Source organism: Camelus ferus, chromosome 2, assembly GCF_009834535.1.
Source record: "Camelus ferus isolate YT-003-E chromosome 2, BCGSAC_Cfer_1.0, whole genome shotgun sequence".
In the NCBI taxonomy this organism is placed as follows: Eukaryota; Metazoa; Chordata; class Mammalia; order Artiodactyla; family Camelidae; genus Camelus; species Camelus ferus.
Window position 1 is genome coordinate 50,553,416 of NC_045697.1, and position 21,991 is coordinate 50,575,406.

The following is a 21,991-nucleotide window of genomic DNA, read 5'->3' on the forward strand; positions in this document are numbered from 1 at the left end:
GTAAAGGGGAGGAGTTGCAGGAGATGACATGGAATAGTCTGGCTCATGGAGAGCCTAGCAGATAATGCTACAAATTTGCAGTATTAACCTAAGAGCAATGGTTAAGGTGGAAAAATACATATATTTGGAGGCAGGGTAAGTCAGGTGGGGAAACTGCCTGTACTGTGTACATTTTTCTAATGAGATGAGTTTATCATCTGTGGCAGAGAGAAGGGAGAACACAAAAGTAGCCACACAAAGTAAGACATGCTAAGATGGTAATAAATGCTGGTTCTTGTGGGAGCACCTCAAAGACAAACAGAAATCAGATGAGGGTCAGAGAAATATTTGTAAAGTGACATAAAAGCATCAAGATCTTATGGCTGTCTAAGGGGGTAAGAAAGAAGGATAGAAGGCAATGCAAGCATACGGAATAGTAAAGCAAAGGAGGTTTGGACTTGACAATGAAGCGGACTCAATGGAGGAGCTTAAAGAAGTTCACCATGACTGAAGCACCTAGCGGAAATGAAGAGTAGAAAGAGATGAGGCGAGGGAGGTGGTCCTGGGCCTCGTGAACCCACAGTGAGGGGTCAGGACGCTTAGGATGGGTGATGGCAGCTATGGTTTCTGCGAATAAGCTTTTAAAAAGACTTCTGCGAGTGAACTTGGTTATTTATATATTTAGGAATAACCAGTTTTGCAAGATGAGAAATTGGAGAGAAAATGTGTACTACAAGATAATTTTCAGAAGAAAATTATAATAAAGGAGAAATTCATGTTGCAGTTTCAAAAAGTTTCAGGGTTTTGAATGCTATTAAATTTTTTTATTCAAGAAATCGGTTTTCAGCCTGGAATCTAAATCTAATCTGCTGGGCTTCCTTTTCTCTGCTAGGTAGGGAGCTACTTTTTATCATGTTACTGAATTCAGATTTCTAAAGAGAAGAAATAAGACAGGTTTGGCTTGACATTATTTTCATCATTTCTTACTTGAGGTTAACCATCTTTCTGTGTCAGGAAAGGAACAATAGGGTATGGAGCAGAGGTTTAAAATCTGAGGTTATGGCAGGGATGCTGAAAGAAAGTATGTATTCAGTTTATGTGTGTGCCTCAAAAAAGTCCAGTGTGACACATGGTCACAAGGTGTGGAAATATTACTAATTAAGGATACTTATAGCAACATAAGGGGAATTAAAATGCCTTTTAACAATTAATGTAAGAATAAAATAAGAAGTATGTGATCATTAACTTTTTGGCACCAGCAACCCATGCTTCATGACAGGGTGTCTCTGGTTTGTGTGTTGTGTGTCATTATTTCCTCTAGAAACTCTATGTTCCCAGATTCCCAGGGCCTGGGCTTAAAAATCCAATTTCATCTAAGATACTTTTGTTAGGAAGACTCACTAATTCTTAGGCAGATAGTGAATTTCTGCTTCAGTACATTATACACTATTCCAAAATTCCCAAATAATGGAATTTTCATATGTAACTAAAAATAATTAATGTTGCTACTACCATTTGGAAATTGTATCTTCTGGCAAAGTCAAAGAATATATTTGTGCCTTGTAAGTCTATTTTGGGGTGGAAGAAGAGGAATTGATATCTCAGGTCCCTATGGTATTGTTTTATTTCCCTTTGTATTTTGTTCAATTCTCTGTCTCTTTCAAGGAAGTACTCTAAGCCCATGTCAGATTTCCAACAATGCTACAACTCATTTTTAAAACCAACTCCCTTCTCCCAAAGGAAAAGGGATGATTCCTTATCTGTGGCAATGCAGCAGAAGGAAAATTCCTTGTCCCACTCATAGGAATTTCAGCCTCCTAGAATCCACGTGTAATTGTCTAAATTAAATGCCTGGAGATTTTCCCATGCTTCTAAATGCAGTCCATTTAGGCATGACCTCTCTCAAACATGTCCACTGTAATGAAGGAGAGACAAGCTTCAGGAAAATGAAGTACATGAATAACAACCAGAAAAACCTGACTGGCATAAGACTGGAGAAAAGTATGACTCAGGAAGCAATATGGAAAACACTCCACATTCTTATGTGGTTGATATAAAAAATGACACTTAAGAGCATGATGAGTGAGAGAGAGTAAAGGGCTCCTTGCAACTGAATGGCTCACCACTGAATTCTTGCAAGGCAACAAGGAGTCAGGTGGCCCAGAGGCAATTTACTATGCTTTCTCTTGCATTTACCTAGTTGCCTGATTCCTGGGGTTTCTACAAGTTTTCTGCACATATTAAGGCATTCATTATCATGGCTTCTAGTCGGGTATTAATGGAACAGACAGGATTGATGCCTTACTGGGGACAAGAGTATGAGATTGTGATCACATTTGTATACGAATTGTGTTGGCTTCATTAGGCTGGTGAGTTGTACTTACAAAGACTTCCTTTACCTATTTACTATACTCTCTGTATGAATAAGGTGGCTGAGCCTTTTTTCTTTTGCTTTAGTGACTGTTATCCTTATGTTAAATCAAATCTGTATCTCCCCCTATCTGTCTCATAGATGTGAATATCTAAAAATACCGCTCGTACCACTTAGATGACTTTCAGTGAATCCAAATAGTCAATCAGTCACCTGCTGAAATTTTGAAATTGTTTTCTACAAACTCTGTCTGTGGCCCACGAGAGGAACCTCCTTTCTGACCTTGAATGGTGTTAGCCATCTTTGCCAATTTCCATTTTGGTAGGTAGGAGTGGGGATCACTGTCATGGTATTTCTAATACTCTATCAACATGACTAAAACTATCTTCCTTTCATGACTTCCTTCACAAAAATGTATTATTTACTCTTGTTGTTCTCCCCAGTCCTTTTTCCTCAAGCCACTGGGACATTCCTATGATAGAGTGGCCAATCTGTAAACTAGATAGGCTGTTTTGGAGTATCCTCAAAATGTCTTGGCAGGACCTTGATCTCAGTGATCTGCCATAATCAACCCAAGACACTAGAAGATGATACTGTCCTCCCATAGATAGCTTTATTTTTAAAAGCTGAGAAACAACTACAACAAATCTCATCATTAAGTATAAAAGAAGAAGAAAGACTTACAGAGGCATCAGGCACTTCTTTTGTTCCAGCAGACAGCTTTTTTGTGCTTCAGCTTTAACTATTCTCTATAAAGGTAGATCATTCAGTGTCGAAAACATCCTACTTTTTTAAAAAGAATGTCTCTAAAGACTGACCTGATTTCAAAGACCTAGACTTTACAGTAAGCATCTTGACCATGTGGTAAGCAACAAGGTGGCAGTTGGGTCACTGGTAGGAATATCATAGTGACCATCAGTGGTTCTACCTGTTTTCTGAAATGACATGTGTGGCACTATGACCACAGTATTAGTAATAGCTTGTCTAACAGAGGCATTTGCCAATTTCCATCAGCTTTTTTCAAAGTGGCTGTAACCTCTGGGTTTCAGTGTTAGGTCTTCTTTTATACCAAAGCTGGACTTTTGAGCTACCTTGTAATCATCTAACACAAAACATTGATATTTTGAGCCAGACTGATCAACTATATTATTATAAACTGAATGTTTGTGTTTCCCCAAAACTCATATGTTGAAATCCTACACTCCAGTGTGATGGTATTAGGAGGCGAGGCCTTTGGGAGGTGATTAGGTCATAAGGGTTCCACCCTCGTGAATGGGATTACTACTCTTAAAAAAAAAAAAAAAAAGACCCCAGAGAGCTCTCTTGCTCTTTGTGCCAAGTAAAGATACAATGATAAATTAGCTGTCTGCAACTCAGAAGGGGGTTCTCACCAGAATCTGACTGTGATGGCACCCTGATCTTGGACTTCCAGTGTCCAGGACTGTAAGAAATAAATGTTTTTTTTTTATACCACCCAGTCTATAGCTATAATTTGTTATAGCAACCCAAACTGACTAAGACACATATCATCAAATTAAATGATTAACACTGAAAACTGACTTGGTAGAGAGTCAGTTTAATTGGGTTCCTTACAATATCACAGATTAATAGTTCTCTCAAAATGGTATCATTCCAAAATAGTCTTATTTCCTTAGAAACTGGTAACATGTGCTTACTTTCCCATCTTGTAGAACACCCATTTGGGAGTAAGCAGTGCAAAACCACTTCCGGAAGAGGCCTGCTTTGACATATAATCTGGAGACTGTAAGTTCCATGAGGGCAGGGACTTTGTCTATCTGTGCGTGCTATATCCTTAGTACCTGGAAGGTGTGTTGAGTGAGAAATATGTGCTGATTAAATCAATGTATGACTCAATGGATGTATCATTACTGAATCAGGGTTGTTGTAGATAAATAATGTGTTGGATGCTACCTTGAGGGAGAGCTTTTGTTCCCATTAAGGCAATTTTAAGGAATTACTCCTGTAATATAAGAGTGACACTAGAGATTTGTAAGTATCGAGGATGATCATACACCAATGACCAATGACGTGACTAAGAAGGCTGAGACCTGGTACGGGATGGAGATACAGAAGAAATGTAGGACAAGAAGCTTCCCTTACGGAGGCAGACAATTTAGTAGGGAACAACTAAATAAAAGTGCAAGGTAGTATAGGATTAAGAGCAAAATGAGTAGGGCAGATTGAGATCTACCACAGGAGTTTGGAGAAGATGAGGATAAACATGAATGCTTTAAAGTTGATTTGTATGAGTGTTGGGTGAAAACAGGCCTGACCAGAAGAGAGTTGAGGCCAGAAAAGTAATGAGGAGCAGGGTGGTAACTGAAATGTGAAGTGATATACTTTCAGGTTAGTACCATAGTAGGAACAAAGAGAAAGGCCGAATAATATGCACACACAGACACACACATACACTGTCTTCTCAGCAAGTCACATACATTAGCTCATGGGAGGTGATTATTTCACTTAATCTTCATAACAACTCTATAAGATAGATACTATTATCTGTTTTTCAATGATAAAATCAAGCCTCAGAGAGGTTAAGTGATTTGCCAAGATCATAATTGTTTTAAGCAACAGAGCTAGAATTCAAACTTCAGTCAGCCTAACTCCAATCATAATCTTTTATGAAGAGTCGTACATTTTATATAATCAGCATGGAGTAAAAGGTAGCTCTCAGGTTTCAAATGCAGAGTACTATGCACAAACAAGACATCTGGAGGTGACAATAGTAAAAGAAGAGAAAATGTAGATGAGATGCTTTAAAAGCACGCCAGGAGTTTTAGTTTTTTCTAGTAGTTTCTTAGAAGACTGGTACCTTCTACGTAATTCTAGACCCTCTTCTCTCCTCAGGTTTTGACTATTGGGTTGGAGTTTTGAAGCATAATTCTGATCAGATGGGAATCCCAAATTATAGGTTCCCTTTTGCTCTAGGAGAGATTTCTTGTCCAGTGGACAGTCTTTTGAAGAAAGCAAAGTTCCAGCTAATCTGGGGACAAATCACAATTATTTAGAATATCATACATCATTCAACAAACAGTGTTGGACCTATTATTGAGTACATAAGGCCTTTTGTAATTTTTCTTCCTTCCCTTTGATCTCCTGTTTCCTCCACATGGAAAGAGCCCCTTTTTCCCTCTGCCCACTCTCTGTCCTGTATACGCACATATAGATGAAATTTATCCTTTCAGATTCATCTCGAAAGGATTCTAGAACAAGTACCTTCACTCTTGCCTATTTGAAAACTCTTAGAGTCATAAATGATTCTCCTCTTTCTTTTATATCTAATCATTTAGCCAGTCACTCTAACTCTCCCTTTAAATTATATCTACCATCTAACCACCTCTTAATACTTTCACTCATTACCACCCTGGTCCACGCCCCATCTCAGATAATTTCTTATTGCATAATTACAATAGGCTCTTACAAGGTACCGTATTTGTACCCTTAGCTCTCTAAGGTCTATTTGCCACTCAAAACCAGGGTGATCCTGTTAAAATGCAAGTTAAATGTCATTTCTTTGTCCTAGATCCTCCAATGGCTTTCCACTGCACTTAGAGTAAAATTCAAATTCCGTTCCATGGTCTATAAGGCCATTCATGATGTGGCACCCCTGTTGCTACCTCTAAGTATGCCCAGGGCTGGGCACACACACAAAAACCTTAGTACTTGGACCAGAAGAAGCGTGGGTCTTAGGGACCCTGTGCAGCCCTAGGCCTGAGAACAGTAGCCAAGGCTTTCTCATAGACTTGTCCCCAGCTCCTTGCAAGTATGACCCAGGCCTTCTTGCTCTGGGCTGTGTTGAAGTACCACTGCCCTCCTACTGGGGACTCGATCGGCTGTGTCCAGGCCTGGCCCTTGGTCTCAGGAGAGACTCATGGCAGTGGCAACAGCCCCGTCTCCCCAGGCCAGGGGCCCTGAGTCTGAGTCAGACTCCTACCCTGTGTCCCCAGTCCACCTCTTGGCTGACATGGCCCAATTCAGCCTTGGCTGACCTACCCTCTGTAGCTACCCCATTTGTCTGATGTTCCAGATTCACCCCAGCCCAGCCTGGGACACCCTGGGAGCCCTTTCTTGGGAGGCAGGTCATCTGGTACCAGTTCGTGTGCCATGGTGAGGCCAGCAGGTGCAGCGAGTAGCTTGCGGACCCAACCCTGGCTGGTTCCCCTCCCTGCATACCACTCTGAGGGCCTCCTGCTCTCCTGCTGCATCTCACTTTGTGAGTTTCTCTTTCTCTCCAGTCAAAATAAATGATAAGTCATATGCCTTTCCTTGTCAGGACACGGTGCAGATGGTGTCTGGGCCAAGGCTGGTCTCTAGACCTGCTCCCTCTGTTAGTTTTCTGATTCCTAGACGTACTGCTTGACATACATTTCAATAAAAGATATGGCCTAGTGAATTTGAATGGCTACTGAAAACATCAGTCATGATCAAGAGACTGAAAATAAGGTCAGTAAGGTGGTGATGTGAAAAATGGAAGCCACAAAAAGACGATATAATTTTTGACATTGCGTGCAGTAGTCAAAAAATGTCTAGTCTCTACCAATGATTGAATAATAAAAATGAATGTAGTTATAACTAAAGATATTTTGATGAGGCTGTACTAACTACAGAAATTCTATTGCAAATCTAAATACCTTTCACTTACAGAGAGTTCAGAGTTAATACTGTAAGAACTGAGCCAAGATACACCTTTGCTGACACTAGGCATCCATTAACCTCATAGGAAAGAGTTAAAAAGCAGGTCATGTTTTGAAACTGACTGAAAAGCAAGCAGACAATAATGAGATTGTTCCTGAGGTTTTCACAATGGAATGAATTCAGAGAAGACTGAATGGTATATGGATGCTGGGTGAAGAAATCACTTTCTCTCTGTCTCTCTTTTTTTTCCCCAAGTAAGAGATTGGTCTTCAAGTTCTTATGTACAGAATGGATCATTATTCAGCCAAGTTTGGTCTCCCATCTAGAGACCACGGATTCCATAGCTTTTTCACTCCCACATAGGAGTGGCCACGTGTCACATGTTCAGGTCAATAGGGTGCTAGCAGAAATGATATATGCAACTTCCAGTTCAATTTTTTTAAAGGTGAAGTCACCTGACTGTCTCTCTTTCACCTTCCCATGGAAGAAACCATGTATGAGGAGGTAATTCAACTGTCATCCAATAATGCTCAAGTGGAACATGTTATGGGCTGAATTGTGTCCCCTCAAAATGTGTATGTTGAAGTCTTAACCTCAGTACCTCAGAATGTCAGTGTATTTGGAGAGAGGATCTTTAAAGAGGTAACTGAGTTAAAATGAAGCCCTTGGGGTGGGCCCTCATCCAATATGACTGATGTCCTTCCAAGAAGAGGAAGTTTGGGCATCACCCAGGCATGGCGGCACGGAGCTCGGCCACGGCAGTGCCTCTGCTCCACGGGACTGGGGCTTCCTCTTCTCTGTGCCCAGCAGATGTTTGCCTTGCAAGCTGAGGGGGCACTCAGAGTGACCCAAATTCTCAAAGAAAAGTTTCCCCGAGCTACAGCTATCAAAGTCACTGATGTTTCAGGAGGTTATGGGGCAATGTATGAGATTCAGATTGAGTCAAGAATTTAAGGAGAAGAAAACTGCCCGCATCACCAGATGGTAAATCAGGCACTAAAAGAAACCAAAGGCATGCATGGGTTGTGGATATTTACCTCCATCCCCAAACACTGACCACACCCTGGCTGCATAGATGCTGCTGCTAACACCTTGGGTGAATCTGACTGACACCATTCTTTCCCAGGCATTTGACAGAAATTTTATCTATTTGGTTCATAGATATTTCCATAGTATAATTCTAGAACATGTTATCTATTTAGATGCTAATTAAAGGTAAGAGACAACTAAAAAATTTTTTTTCATTACAAAAAAAAAGAAGAGAAAATATGGATATAAACCTGTATAGAAGTGAAGATACAGGAAGCAGACGACCATCTATCTATAAGCCAAGAAAAGAGGCATTAGAAGAAATAACCCTGGCAACGCCTTGATCTCTAACTTGTAGTATCCAGAATTGTATTAAATAAATTTCTTTTATTTAAGACACCAGTCTGTGGTGCTTAGTTACAACACTTCTGTCGAACTAATACAAACAGTAAGGTGGATGAAACCAGTAGCCCGGGATGAAGCAGGGCTGCGTAACTCCCTTGGCGGCCTGCCCAACTCCAGACTTCTATGGGAGCAAGCTAAACTACCCTGTTTGAGTTTATGTATTTTGGTGTCTCTTTGTCATAGCAGCTTAACCTATCCTCTTGTATAATACTTAGAGGGGAAAGGGGGAAAATAATTTAAGCATTTAACAAGAGAAAGAAGCAAACCATGATACAGTCACTAAACATAACCATGAACTAGAATCTCAGCATGGAACATAAATGACAAAAATGTAAGTGCAGAAGTCATGTATTCCTCAAAGTATGTAAAATATGCATACACAAACTATCTGGAAGCAACAACAGCAAAAAAAAAATCAGTTCTGTTAGAAGATTAGACATTCTTTTCCATAAAAAGTGGCTTCTTTGTTTTTATAATTTAAATCAGCTTCATCAACAATATAATGTGCCTTTCGACTTATCTCTATAATTTCTATTTACTATTCTATAGGTCTAAGTCAGCAAAGAGCATCATTCTTAGCCCTTAACCCCACCTGTTCTGGTTCTGAGAAAAATGCCTACACGTTGTTCCTCCTTCCTGTCTCTTTGCTTCTTCTCACCAGTTCTTCCCAGCATTATCTCACTCCCTGCTTTGGTACAGACCAGTGGGAGGAGAGGTGTGGTCAGGGATGGAGGCAGGGAGGAGAGAAGCGACGGAACATTGAGCAGACAGTTCAGTTCCTTTCATTCTACCTCAGTCCCTGCAGAATTCATCACAAAACGGAAGTGAAGTTATTAAAGCTCCCCCAAATTACAGACACATCTGTGTATTACCTACAAGGTGTAAATGAGGCCTGAATGTTCACCAATGTGAACAAGCTTAGCTGAAGTAACAGCATGGGAAGTCAATGATCAGATTGTTCAGTTGACAATATCCACTCAGTGAAGGGCTGTTCTGAAGGCATTGTGAGTATGAGCTTCTGAGTCCTGGCCCACAGACCGCTTTCTAGTTTGTTATTTATAACTTCCATCACATCATCTCTTGTTTCTATTTCATGAGAATACAGCCTTCTTTGTTGTAAATGTATGAATTTCCTTTCAAAGTTACCAATAGAAAACAATTAAAAGAAATTCCAGGGGAAAGTGGGTATGTCTCACTGTGGGTTTTTTTTGAAAAACATCTACGTAGAAAATCCAAATTTTTCAGAAGATTATTTTATGATTATTCATAATGAAAAATGATTTTTAGACATACAAAATGATTTTATCACTGATGTTTTAAAAAACCATTTCTTCTTTTAATGTCCAATTAGACAGGGGTGCGATGTTCAAGTAGCTGAACGGGCATAGTAAGCATCTGTCAGATGCTGGAAGCAATGACGATCTGTCTTGAGTTCTACAGCAGAGGATCAATATAAGACAAAATAGCACTATAATTTAGCAATAACCTTAAGGCATTATTAACTCCTCAAAGCACCCAAAAAGGAATTGTGTTGCAGAGAAAACCTAGCTTGGATCTACTTTAAGGAAAAGCACCAGTGTGGTTTCCTAGAAAAGATGTTATGCAAAGAATACCTCCAACAATGCACAACCCACATGGGTAGTAACACTGAGAAATCGTAATCAAACACAACCCAATAAGCATGCAGTAGAAGTGATTATGACGTTGGATATGGATTTGAACTACATGACCGCTGATTTCACGAATTTTATTGGATATACAGATAAATACAGGCAGTGCTCACTTTTTATAGTAATGTAAGACCACAAAAATGACTGTGTGAGTTGAAATTGTGCAAAGCAATCTTAATAATCAATAGGGGAAATTACGTTTGTTCAATGACCTTTAAAAAATTTTGGTCAAAACATTAAAAACTCTCTTACTATTGTTTATAAATGTATAAGAATTGAAAGTAATAGTAAAAGTAGTATTTATTTATTATGCCATAATTTAAAACATAAGACACCTTGAGAATTAAAGTGCTTTATTTATTTGTAAAAATCTTATGCAGAGTAGTCTGACTGGTGCCTGTCTTCCTCTGATCATACTCCTTATGGTATGGGGCTAGCATCTTTTTTGTGATTGATGAATTGTAAGATTCCTTCCAAATTTAGTTCTGCTTCCAACATTCTGTCTGTCCTTTCAATGTCATGACAGATCTCTGAGAGTCCCTTTAATGTAGAGTTTTCTGCCAGCGTCCCTTCCTCTGGGGCATCATCATCCTTTCAGTCACAACCACTCTCCTCATTTATGTCAACTAGTTCACCTTCACTAAGCTTGTCTAGCAGTGTAGCTGGAGTCTCTCAAATGCCAAATGGTGGCATTGTCAATATTCCAAATTTTACTTTCAGCATTAGCACTTTTCATTTCTTTGCTGGCAATTCCCTCTTTCCGTGATCTAATTTTGTAAAATGTCATGTGGTTTATCACCAAGAGACAAGGAGTCAGTGTTGTCTGAACAGAATAATGGATGTGCCATGACCAATCACCAAGAGGTTTTGAAAGAAGTGATATGTGATCGGTCACAGACCATGATGCACATTTGCTACTGACATAATGATTTATGCACTGAAGAGCGAGCAGAGAAGCTTGCACTTTATGTGATGACAGTTAATACACCATGCTAACTGACATCTGAATCCCTTTACTGGGAGACTGGTGCTATCTAGCTACACCGTGGTAACAGATTTGTGTATATCAGAACCATGTGAAGGGAGGACTGTTGTGTACCAACACTGTTGTTCAGGCACTTTAAAAACTGCTATTATACATATCTGGGAGTGAGGGGAGAGGGAATAAAGAAATAACCTCATGTTCTAAAAGGGAACTATTAACCAAGTGACGTATAGGATAGTAGAGATAATAGAGGGTAGAGATTACAGGTGCCTATGAACCCACGGCGCCCCATACTGTGTCATTTCAGGCAAGATGCCCAGGCTCTGGTGCCTCTGTAAAATAGAGGATAATAACATTACCTACCTTTTAGGGTTATCATCAGAACTCAAAGTTAAAGAATATCTACTTACAGGGTTATCTTATATAAAAGGCTGAAAACAATACTAGCGCCCCGTAACACTTTATAAACACTAACTGTGAGAGCAGGAAATAAGAGCAGGAAACCCTAGCAGGTGAAGGAAGATGTGGTCGAGAGGAAATTATATCTAAACCAAAACAAAACACTGACGTTAAAGTCAAAGGGAAATATTTAGGATGTGTTTACGTCTCTTTTTTTGTCAAGAACAATAGTAAGTGGTGATGCAACCATCATGCTGTATTTGATGTAAAATATCGCTCTTTTTAGAGAGAAGCCTGATTCAAAATTGAAGCCAAAACTTCTAAGAATGAAGATTACAAATGGGCATCTATATTTTCTTAGATTACAAATGGGCATCTATATAAGAGATAAAATGACTCCTGGTTTTACAGATCATTGCATTTGTGAAATAATTTGCCATTCTTTACATATTTCCAAGAGTGCCCAAGTAGGGTCACAGATGGAACTAATCTTTAAGAATTATTCCCATCAAAGTAATCTGCTTGAAATAGGTCATCCAGTTTCCTTTATTAGTGAGCCAAAGACTTCTGCAAGGACAGTGTACTTCAGCCCTGCGTTTTACCTTTATCTGGTGTATCCATCTGGGCTATAGTTAGAGTGAAACTTCCATCGATACTCAGCAGCCACACTTCCCCTGTGGCAACTTGCAGCCAAACGCTACCAATAAGTTTTGTGGCATAACCCACGCTGCAGTTCCTCCCTCTCAGCTGAGGGATCAGCCCGCACTCAGGTTAAGTCCTGATGAACAACCTGAAGAGCAACATGTCAAAACCTATCACTCGTGTGCTCCTCTGGGTGGCTGAGTCATGGCCTCGCCGGCAAAACCTTCTCTACCAAGTCCAGGTCTTCCTCAGGGCTCTGGCTCCAGGAACCAGCAGGGCAACAAGAGTAATATTATCAATCACATGGGCGTATTTTATGATAGGATCAGAAAAACCTGACTTTCCGAAGGTTGCAGTGTTTTTACACAATCACTTGGTAGCATTCAGCTGAATGTTCAGGATGCACTAAGTATTAGAGCTGGAAGGAGCCATGCTATCATTGCTATCATTTAACTGATAACAACATAGATGGCCAGAGAGGTTGCAAAGTTATAGTGTTCCAATACTAAATCTGAAAGCATCTCTCCAGTCTCCCAGTCCAGCGCTCTTTCCTATTCATCTTGCATCTTGTTTCTCTTGATCATTTCCTTTTTTTGTTTCACTATATACTTAGATACACATAACTGCAATTTAATTTAACAGATACTACCAAGGGATTGCTTATCTGTGACTTAGCATATGTACCCACCCCCAAAAGCTCATTTTTTAATATTTTCATAATACCCTTATGAGAAAAAAAATTCTTAGCTAAGTGTAAGAATGTATGGAAGTGATCTGAGACCAGTGAAATATCATATGAGAGAAGGGTCTTATAAAATATTGCCAACTGCAGGGTAAGCTTGCCCCACAAGCACAATCAAGGTTGTGCAGTTCAGACAGCCCTGCTTTTCCCGCCTTGAGCTGCTTATCATGTTCTGTCTGTGTCATCCCGGTGCATCGTAAGTGTGTGGTGATTTTGCAGTAAACACATGGTAACTATAATGCAAGCAAGAAGAAGAATGACAGTGCAAAAACTAATAAGGTCAGGTTTTAAAATGAAATGCATCCTTACTCTTTCAAGTTGAGAAATTCAAGTAAATTATTGATATCTCACATTAGTGACTGAACATGAAAATGAAATAAAGAAACGAGGTCATATCCTAGAGAGGTGAGCATGTAAGCACGACACACAGATACAGATACAGACACACACACACACACACACACACACACACACACACACACACACACACACACTAACTTGGAGGGCACTCCCTGCTAGGCTGGAAGCTTGATCCCTAGCAAGGCCCTGGAAATGACAGCCTGTAAGGGCAGGAGTGTGCTCTTTGATAAGGTCCATCTGTATTTGTTCTCTTAACCATTCTGTCCCTAGAGTATTTTGTCCTCAGGTTTTCCTTTTCTTTTTAGCGCCAGGCTCAGATTGCCCACTAGATCTGGTCCTTGATGCACCCTAGAAGCTCGCATACTTGGGGCCAATACCCTATTCAGAAAGACACTTCTGAGCTCCTGCATGTTCAACTGTATTTCACACCATGCTAGGAATTGGGTAAACCATCAGCTGATGACCAGATTCCAAGAGGTAATGTCAAATTTGAATTATTTTGAAAATTGCACTATTTTCCCCTTCAGTTTGTCTGTAAAGACACACTAATGACTAATGGAGTTCTTGCATGGCCTTGCTTTTTTGGCTGTAATGGTGAACCTAATATACACAATATTTCTAATATGAAAATATCTCCACTTTATTAGATGCATATTTTATTAGACATTTAAGATTCCTAGATTATTTTGAAAACCTGAATGCAAGTAAGTATCTGACAAAGATATTGGAAGTAAAATTGGATTAGGGGTCAGCATCAAAAAATATGTCTGTCTTGGTCCTCAGTTTCCTCATCTGTAGAGATAAGGCATTGGTTAGAATTGGTTTTTTTATTACTACACATTGGCTGCTTTATCTCCTTTACTGGCCGTTGAAATGGTAGCCTACCTTCTCTTTCTCATCCTCTTTAAAACACAGGTGAAGAATGTTGAATTATCCAGGTAACTGTCTGGATCTAAAATATAGTTGGGTTAGCAAACACACCCTACGATGACTTCTGGCTCTGAGAGGAATGACTGAGTAGAGAGCATGGATGGTGAAGGACACAGATATATTCCAACATGTCAAAATAATGCCGACTATAAAAGGCTGGCCGAATTCTTTCACTAAAAAAAACTGCATTACAAAGAATTTACTCTTCAAGTATTAATGGTGCAATTATGTTTTTCTCCCAAGAATGGATCGAAGGAAGAAAGGAAGGATAGAAGGAAGGACAGAAAGAAGGTAAGAAAGCAGGAAGGCAGGAGTAAAGGAAGGAAGTCAAGAGAAAGGAAGGAAGGAAGGAAGGAAGCAAATAAGTATGATTAAACTCTTTTCCCTCAGAGGGAAGAGGTGGAATGATTAATAACTTAATAGTGCCCCCATCAAATAGAAAGTTTCTCTTTCTTCTATCAAAACATGAGAAGTAGAATCTGTTTTTTCTTTCACTTATCAAAAGAGATATAATTTATTACCTTCAAAGTCCACATCTCCAACTAATTTTGTCTTTCCTGTCACTGGATCATGGACGTAGTTGATACCCACATCAATGACAGCAGCGCCTTCTTTAACCATATCAGATGTAATCAACTTCGGAATACCTGAAAGCAAAACAGAGTCGTAAAACACTGGGAAATACTTGAACTTCGTCCTCGAGTATGACAAAGGTTGATACATGTAATGTTTTGGTTGTCATGGCTTTAAAAAATATACAAAATATTTTGTTCCTAAGGAAGAAGCCAACTGCACTTGGTCATTTCTGATCAAGCAGAAGAACAAAAGTAGCACATGGCGGCATCTCTGGATGAAATCCTGCCAGGATTTACCCTTTCACCTTAGAGACTGCTTACCAGACTTCTCCAAACGAATATCTTCTTGAGCAGCATCTTTTTGTATTTCAAGTACTATAAACAGCATGAGATTATGGAAATAAAACAGGATTCTGCTGAAGGTGAGTGGAGTGGAGTGAAAACAACTTGGAAAATGGAGGGAGAGTGAAGGAAGAGAGGGAAGGAGGCAGAGAGGAAGGAAGGATGAAAAGGATGGTAATAAATCATATTCCTCAGGGTTGTGGTAAACTGTAAAGTGCTGTTCACAAAGTGATATCTCATCAACTCCAAATATGAAAGGCTATCTTGAGCTTTCTTTTTATTTTTTCTTGGTTTCATTGATTCATTTTATCTGTATATGACTTGGAAAGGTGTAAGATACAGTAAGTTCTACTCACTATTTTTCCATTCCAGTTTGAAAGGTACTCTACAGAGATCTTACATCACCATCTATTTTCACAACTCATTTCAAATGTTATTTCAACAGTACCAGCTAACGATGGCTAGTGTTCCATTTGTTTTTGTTAAAAATTAACAAACTGTTCCCAAATTTAATTTCTTAAAACAATAATTTACTATTATGTTTCATGATTCTGTGAATTAGCTGAGCTCAGCTGGATGAATCGTCCTTGGGGTCTTTCATATAATTAGAGTCAGATAGTGGCTGAGGCTGGAGTCATCTAAAGATGTGGCTCGGCTGCTTGTCTAAGATGGCGCACTCACTTGGCTGCAACTGATGCTCATGGTGGCTGAGCTCAACTGGGGTTGTCAACAGGAGCACACAGGTGTGGCCTCTCCACGTGGCTCGGGCTTCTCACAGCCCGGCAGCTGGCCTCCAAGAGTGGGTGTTCTGAGCGATAAGAAATAGAAGGTGCCCGTTGCACAGTGTCACTTCTGTCATATTCTATTGGTCAAGCAGTAACAGAATCCACTTAGATTTAAAAGGGGGAATAGAGACGCCACTTCTCAATGGGAGGAGAATCGAAGGATTTGTGACCATCTTTTCTCTACCAGAATGCCTCTGGTTGACATTGTGTCTGGCAGGTGATTTACACACTTTCACATTCTACATCCCTTGCCAGAAAAGGGTTACCTATTGTTGTGTTGTCAGAGGCTTTCCTTTAGCATCTGAATATCCACTAAGCATTCCAGGTGGCTTAAATGTCACCCTGTGATATATGCGAGTAAGAACTGAAAGTGGCAGTCAGTGCCAAGACAGATGCTGCTATCTGATAGGTTCCTCACTCATATAATGATACCAATGAAGCATCAGTGATTAAGATATATTTTTTTCACTTGCTTCCAATACTATCCCATAGAACTTCTTTCTTTCTATCAGTTCTCCCATAGATATTGAGTATTGCTCTAAAGATAGTTATAAAATCCTGTTTCTTCTTGGCATCCAATAGGAAAAAAAACATAATTATGGCCACAGGAAATATTTTTAAGATGAAAATGTTGATGAAATAGTTGTTAAAATCCAGCTCCTGTGCTTTTGAGAAAGATCCAACTCTCCCTTCCAAATGTAATTGTTCATTACAATTTCTCAGAGAATATCAAACTGGCAATGGTCAAGTGTACAATGTTCAAAATAGAGGGAAATGTGAGCTTGATTTTAATTCCAGGAAAATTACAAAATGGAAAAACCTTAAATGCATGTTTGTTTTTTTCTGATGATGATGTTATGTATGTCCATTGTAGAAAATCTGAAAAACATCTACAAGTTTAAAATTACAATAAAAGTCACTATAATCTTGCCATCCAAAGATGGTAAATGCATTTTATTGTTTTTATTTCTAGGATTTTGAAATATTTCTGTATTAGATATAAAGTACGATGCCTGTTTATTTTGTTTGTATTGTGCCTATGTATCTTACCACTTTGCTTTAAAATTAAAATGTGAGCATTTTCCCATTTCATCAAAAATTTGAAATTTAAAAACCACATGAAAGAATTATATGAATTATCACAATAAGTCATTCATTCCTGCACTCATTGCAATATTTTGCTGCTTTAAATAATGCAGTGATGATCATTTATGCTCAGAAAACTATGATGATTTCTTAATTGCAGCATTAACTTTGACAAAAACTTTCACTGAACCCTTATTAATATGATGGAAAAACATGGGTTGGATAAAAGCTCTTGTTGGTAGTTGTGGTAGTTGTGATACTGGTTAAATAACATATTCTGTCTGAAACTACGAATGCATCTGTAAGCAGGTCTATTGAGGTCTTCCATGAAAAATATTTTTTCAGTGCCATTTTCAAATTTTATAAACAACTCTGAAGAACACATTGGCACTGTGATGGTTATTTTATCTTTGTCCTCCCCCATTTCCACCTTTCTCTGCTCTGTTTTATGGCAAGGATGAGACTGGTCCTTACAGAGGTTTTGTGTGCTTCCTATCTCTCTTGGAACTCGTGTCACAGCCACAAGTACAAGTTCACGCTAACCTACTGGTGGATTCAAATCCTGTAGAAGAGAGCTAAGGTGTTTCAGTCCTGGACTCTTCTGGACCTACCTCAGTCTAAACCTGATCATTCCACCTCCAATGTAGACTCTTGCTTCTTACATGGATTTGTACCATATCCCAAATTCTTATACTTACCTTTCTAAATGGCATCGTTTCACCAAGAATAATTTAGAATTATAATAGCTATTCTGAGGAACTTGTGATGTGAACAAAAGTGTTCTTTTGAAAGGTGCCTTAGAACATAATGAATACAATTCCAAGCATCCAGTGGTCTGCATACTTTAATGTTTTTGAGGAAGTATCCAAAGGCATTTAGATTCCAAAATTGTTCCCTTAAAAGATGTCTTGGCCAAGCAAACAAAAGGTGAAAAACTAATAATGGTCTCTCTTTTAGGTTCCTCTAAATCTCAGTACAAATCTAACAGCCTTTATCCTATTATTTACCTTCCCCCAACCTATGTTTCTGCATTTCCTCTGACTTGTTCCTTTTACCTTCTGGTTGACTAGAAATCCCCAAAGTGCAATTGCTTCATAAAATTAAATCCCCCTACCCGATATAAGAAAAACTGCATTGGTTTTAAGATCTAGTTTCATATTGAGCCAAAAGCCAAATATTAAAGTTGTTTTAAAGCCTAGAAAGAAAAAAAATTGCAGAGGAATTAGGAATAGTTTTAGGAGTGTATAATCCAGCACCCCCAAATATACATCAAATAGTACATATGTTCAGATGCAAAAGAACTGGATGGAAAGACAGCATTCAAAGACCCCAGATTGCTTAAGAAATCAGAGGGTTTTAGAAAAACTGCATATATTGGAAAGTATCCCCCCAAATCATTCCTATAAACATAGATTGAACCCTGATTCAGTCCCATAAGCAAAGACAGAAGCCATCCTCCAGGGAGTTCAGAGATAGGCTCTGTAATACCTTTAGACAGTGTTCAGAAGTAACTCCTGATAAAGATGTAGTGAGCTCTCTAACTTCCATGAATAACCTTAGCCTGAAATTTAATACACAAGAAAAACTAGAATGGATAATAGCCCCACTGCCAGACTTCCAGCACTTGGCTGAGCATTTTTGAAAGAACGTAAGAACAAAACAGAGTAAGACTCAGAGTAAAGCTATGGCCTTATGGATAAAACAATTAGACACTCACAGTCATTAAAGAGGAAGACACAAAGAGAGAAACAGAAAGAACATTGGCACAAAAGAGAAAAAAAAAAGGAAGCGAACAAAGCACTTTGTTCATTGAGTAAGACGAGAAGCAAAAGGAATCAAATACCCAATCTCTCATTTTATCCTTAAATTCACAAGGAGAAATTTCTAACAATGCTAAAGGACAACCTTTTGCTTGATCTGGGCACAACTTTATTAGCCTTAAACTTTTTTATTCAGTATCTCCCTTGGAGTAAACAGACTACTCAAGAGGTGGGTCTCTAAGAATCCTTAGGTACTCCTCATGTCCTGGCCCGGAGCAGAGGTACAGTCTTGCCTCCTCAGTGACCCCACACTTGCTAACTTGATAGGGAGAGATGTACACTGAAAATGGAATTACCAGCAGATTTAATTATTTCTTGATGGACTCTTTGTTAAAAATCCCTAAGAACTCCCTAGTCATAATAAGGTCACAGCTAATTTGAATACTGACTTATGCTTACTTACTTTCTATTATCAAGCCCCAATTGAAAATCTCAAAGAAGTGCTTGAGTTTTTTGTGGGTTACACATCTATGATATTGGCATCATTAATGGGACTGAACTTCTGTCTAAATGTACATAATACTCTCTTAAAGCACAAGCTAAGGAAAGACTAAAACCAAAAAAAAAAAAAAAAGGGCTGATTGTTAACACTTTCATCCTTCTAGTTAACAATACCAATGGATGAGGATATAGATTCATTCAGAACTTTAGACGCATAAATAGAATATTCATTCCCTGGTTCCCTATAGTAGCAAACTCAAATTCTATCTTATAGGACCTCCTGAGACTATATATTTTACTTTTAGATGTGTATTTTGTTTTCTTTAGTGTCCTTTTAGATCAATAATCAATACTTGTTTGCCTTATTTTGGAAATGTCAACACTATACATACCTGTGCTGTTATACCCAGGAGTTTACTAAGGCACCCTCATACTTTTTACAAATCCTCAACCAGGACCTAAAGAATCTGAAATTTCCATGTAATTCTGCTCTTATCATTCAGAGGAGGACTTGGGGCAGAACACATATTTCAGAAAATACGATTCAGAAACTGAATTTCAAGGTTCTAACAGTTCAGAGTATGTTTATGTTAGGCTGGTCCATCAGCAGATATATTCCTCAGGTACATAGGTAATAAGAAACATTACAAGTACAATAAAATGCTGTTAAGATTTTACAGAAACATTTGCTGTTGCAAACTCTCACCTTAACATTTATCAATTTCAAAACTCTCATATCAGCTGTCTAAATTCCTGATAAAACATACCAACTCTATATCCTAGGATACTCAGTAACATATGAAATTTAATTGTTACTTATAATATCATCATTAAAAATTCCCAGCTTTGTCCCAAATAGCCAAAACAATATTGAGAAAGAAGAACAGAGCTGGAGGAATCACCCTCCCTGACTTCAGACTATCACAAAGTTACAGTAATCAAAACAGCATGGCACAAAAAACAGCCACATAGACCAATGAACAGAATGGAGAGCCCAGAAATAAACTCATGCACCTTTGCTCACTTAATATGACAAAGGAGGCAAGAATATACAATGGACAAAAGACAATCTCTTCAGTAAGTGTTTCTGTGAAAACTGGACAGCTACATATAACAGAATGAGATTAGCACATTCTCTAACACTATATGCAAAAATAAACTCAAAATGAATTAAAGACTTAAATGTAAGACCAAGGACCATGTAACTCCTAGAGGAAAACACAGGCAGAACACTCTTTAACATAAATCATAGCAATATTTTTTTTGGATCTGTCTCCTAAAGCCAAGGAAATAAAAGCAAAAATAAACAAATGATACATAATTAAATTTAAAAGCTTCTGTACAATAAAGGAAACCATCAACAAAACAAAAACCTATTGAATGGGAGAAAATATTTGCAAATGCTATGACCAATAAGGGGTTAATATCCAAAATATATAAACAGCTTATACAACTAAACATCAAAAAACAAACAAACAACAAACAACAAACAACTCAATTAAGACATAGGCAGAAGACCTGAATAGATAATCTTTTTCCCAAGGGGAAATGCAGATGGCCAACAGGCAAATGAGAAGATGCTCAACATCAATAATCATCAGGGAAATGGAAATCAAAACCGCAATGAGATATCACATCACACTTGTCAGAATGGCTGTTATCAAAAAGAACACAAATAACAAATGCTGGCGAGGATGTGGAGAAAAGGGAACCCCTGAACACGGTTGGGAATGTAAATTGATGCAGCCACTGCAGAAAACAGTATGGAGGTTTCCCAAAAAACTGAAAATATAACTACCACATGACCCAGCAATTTAACTCCTGGGTATATATCTGAAAACAAACAAACAAAACACTAACTTGAAACATTAATGCTAATTCAAAAAGATGCACCTCAATGTTCATGACAGAATTATTTACAATTGCCCAGATATGGAAGCAACCTAAGTGTCCATCAATAGATGAACTAATAAAGAAGATATGGTATATTCCATTTTATTTATTTATTTATTTATTTATTTATTTATTTATTTATTTATTTATATAATGGAATAGTTCTTAGCCATACAAAAAGAATGAAATTTTGCCATTTGCAGCAACATGGATGGACTTGGAAGGTATTATGCTAAGTGATATATGTCAAGAGAGAAAGACAAATCCTGTACAGTATCACTTATGTATGGAATCTAAAAAATACAACAAACTAGTGAATATAACAGTAAAGAAGCAGACTCACAGATGTAGAGAACAAACTAATGGTTACCACTGGGGAGAGGAAGTGGGAAGGGGCAATAAAAGAATAGGGGATTAAAGAGGTATAAACTATTATGTATACAATAAACTATGTCATATATGGTACAATATATGGAATATAGCCAATATTTTATAATAACAATAAATGGAGTATAACCTTTAAAAATAAATTAAGTTAAAAAATTTCTAGCTGACAAATACAATTATATACTAAAGCCCAAGACAGGTTTATGGAGGTAGGCTTGTGTTTTCTCCCCAAGCCAATTAATCCATTTATGAATTTACTCCTGGCAGAAGAAAATGGTCTTTATTATTATAGATTTTCCAAAATAATTGGGATAATTATTTTAGGATGAACTATTCTTATCAGAAAATTTAGTAAGATTTTTGATTCATCTAAGATTTCTCTGTTGTGGGTGAAATTTCTTTGACAGTTAGACTAACCAATGGATGACCTACACAGAATCACACTACTTCAAAGGTTACGACTTTCTTATTAGGTGATTGCAAATCTGTTA

The 21,991-nt window shown here is 38.2% G+C and overlaps 1 protein-coding gene and 1 pseudogene across 6 annotated transcripts in view; one reads left to right on the top strand and one right to left on the bottom strand.

Annotated features, from left to right (window-relative positions):
* Window positions 1-21,991, bottom strand: part of MTHFD2L (methylenetetrahydrofolate dehydrogenase (NADP+ dependent) 2 like) — a 115,144-nt gene that overhangs the window by 6,965 nt on the left and 86,188 nt on the right. For 5 of the 6 annotated variants that reach the window (XM_032457994.1, XM_032457997.1, XM_032457999.1 and 2 more), the window contains one exon: window positions 14,693-14,818. In XM_032457994.1, coding sequence (XP_032313885.1) covers window positions 14,693-14,818 — 126 coding nt within the window. Of the gene's footprint in view, window positions 1-10,178; window positions 11,431-14,692; window positions 14,819-21,991 lie in introns of those variants that run through there. The other variant, XM_032457995.1, reaches the window with a different exon arrangement.
* LOC116657064 lies at window positions 6,998-9,436 on the top strand (annotated as a pseudogene).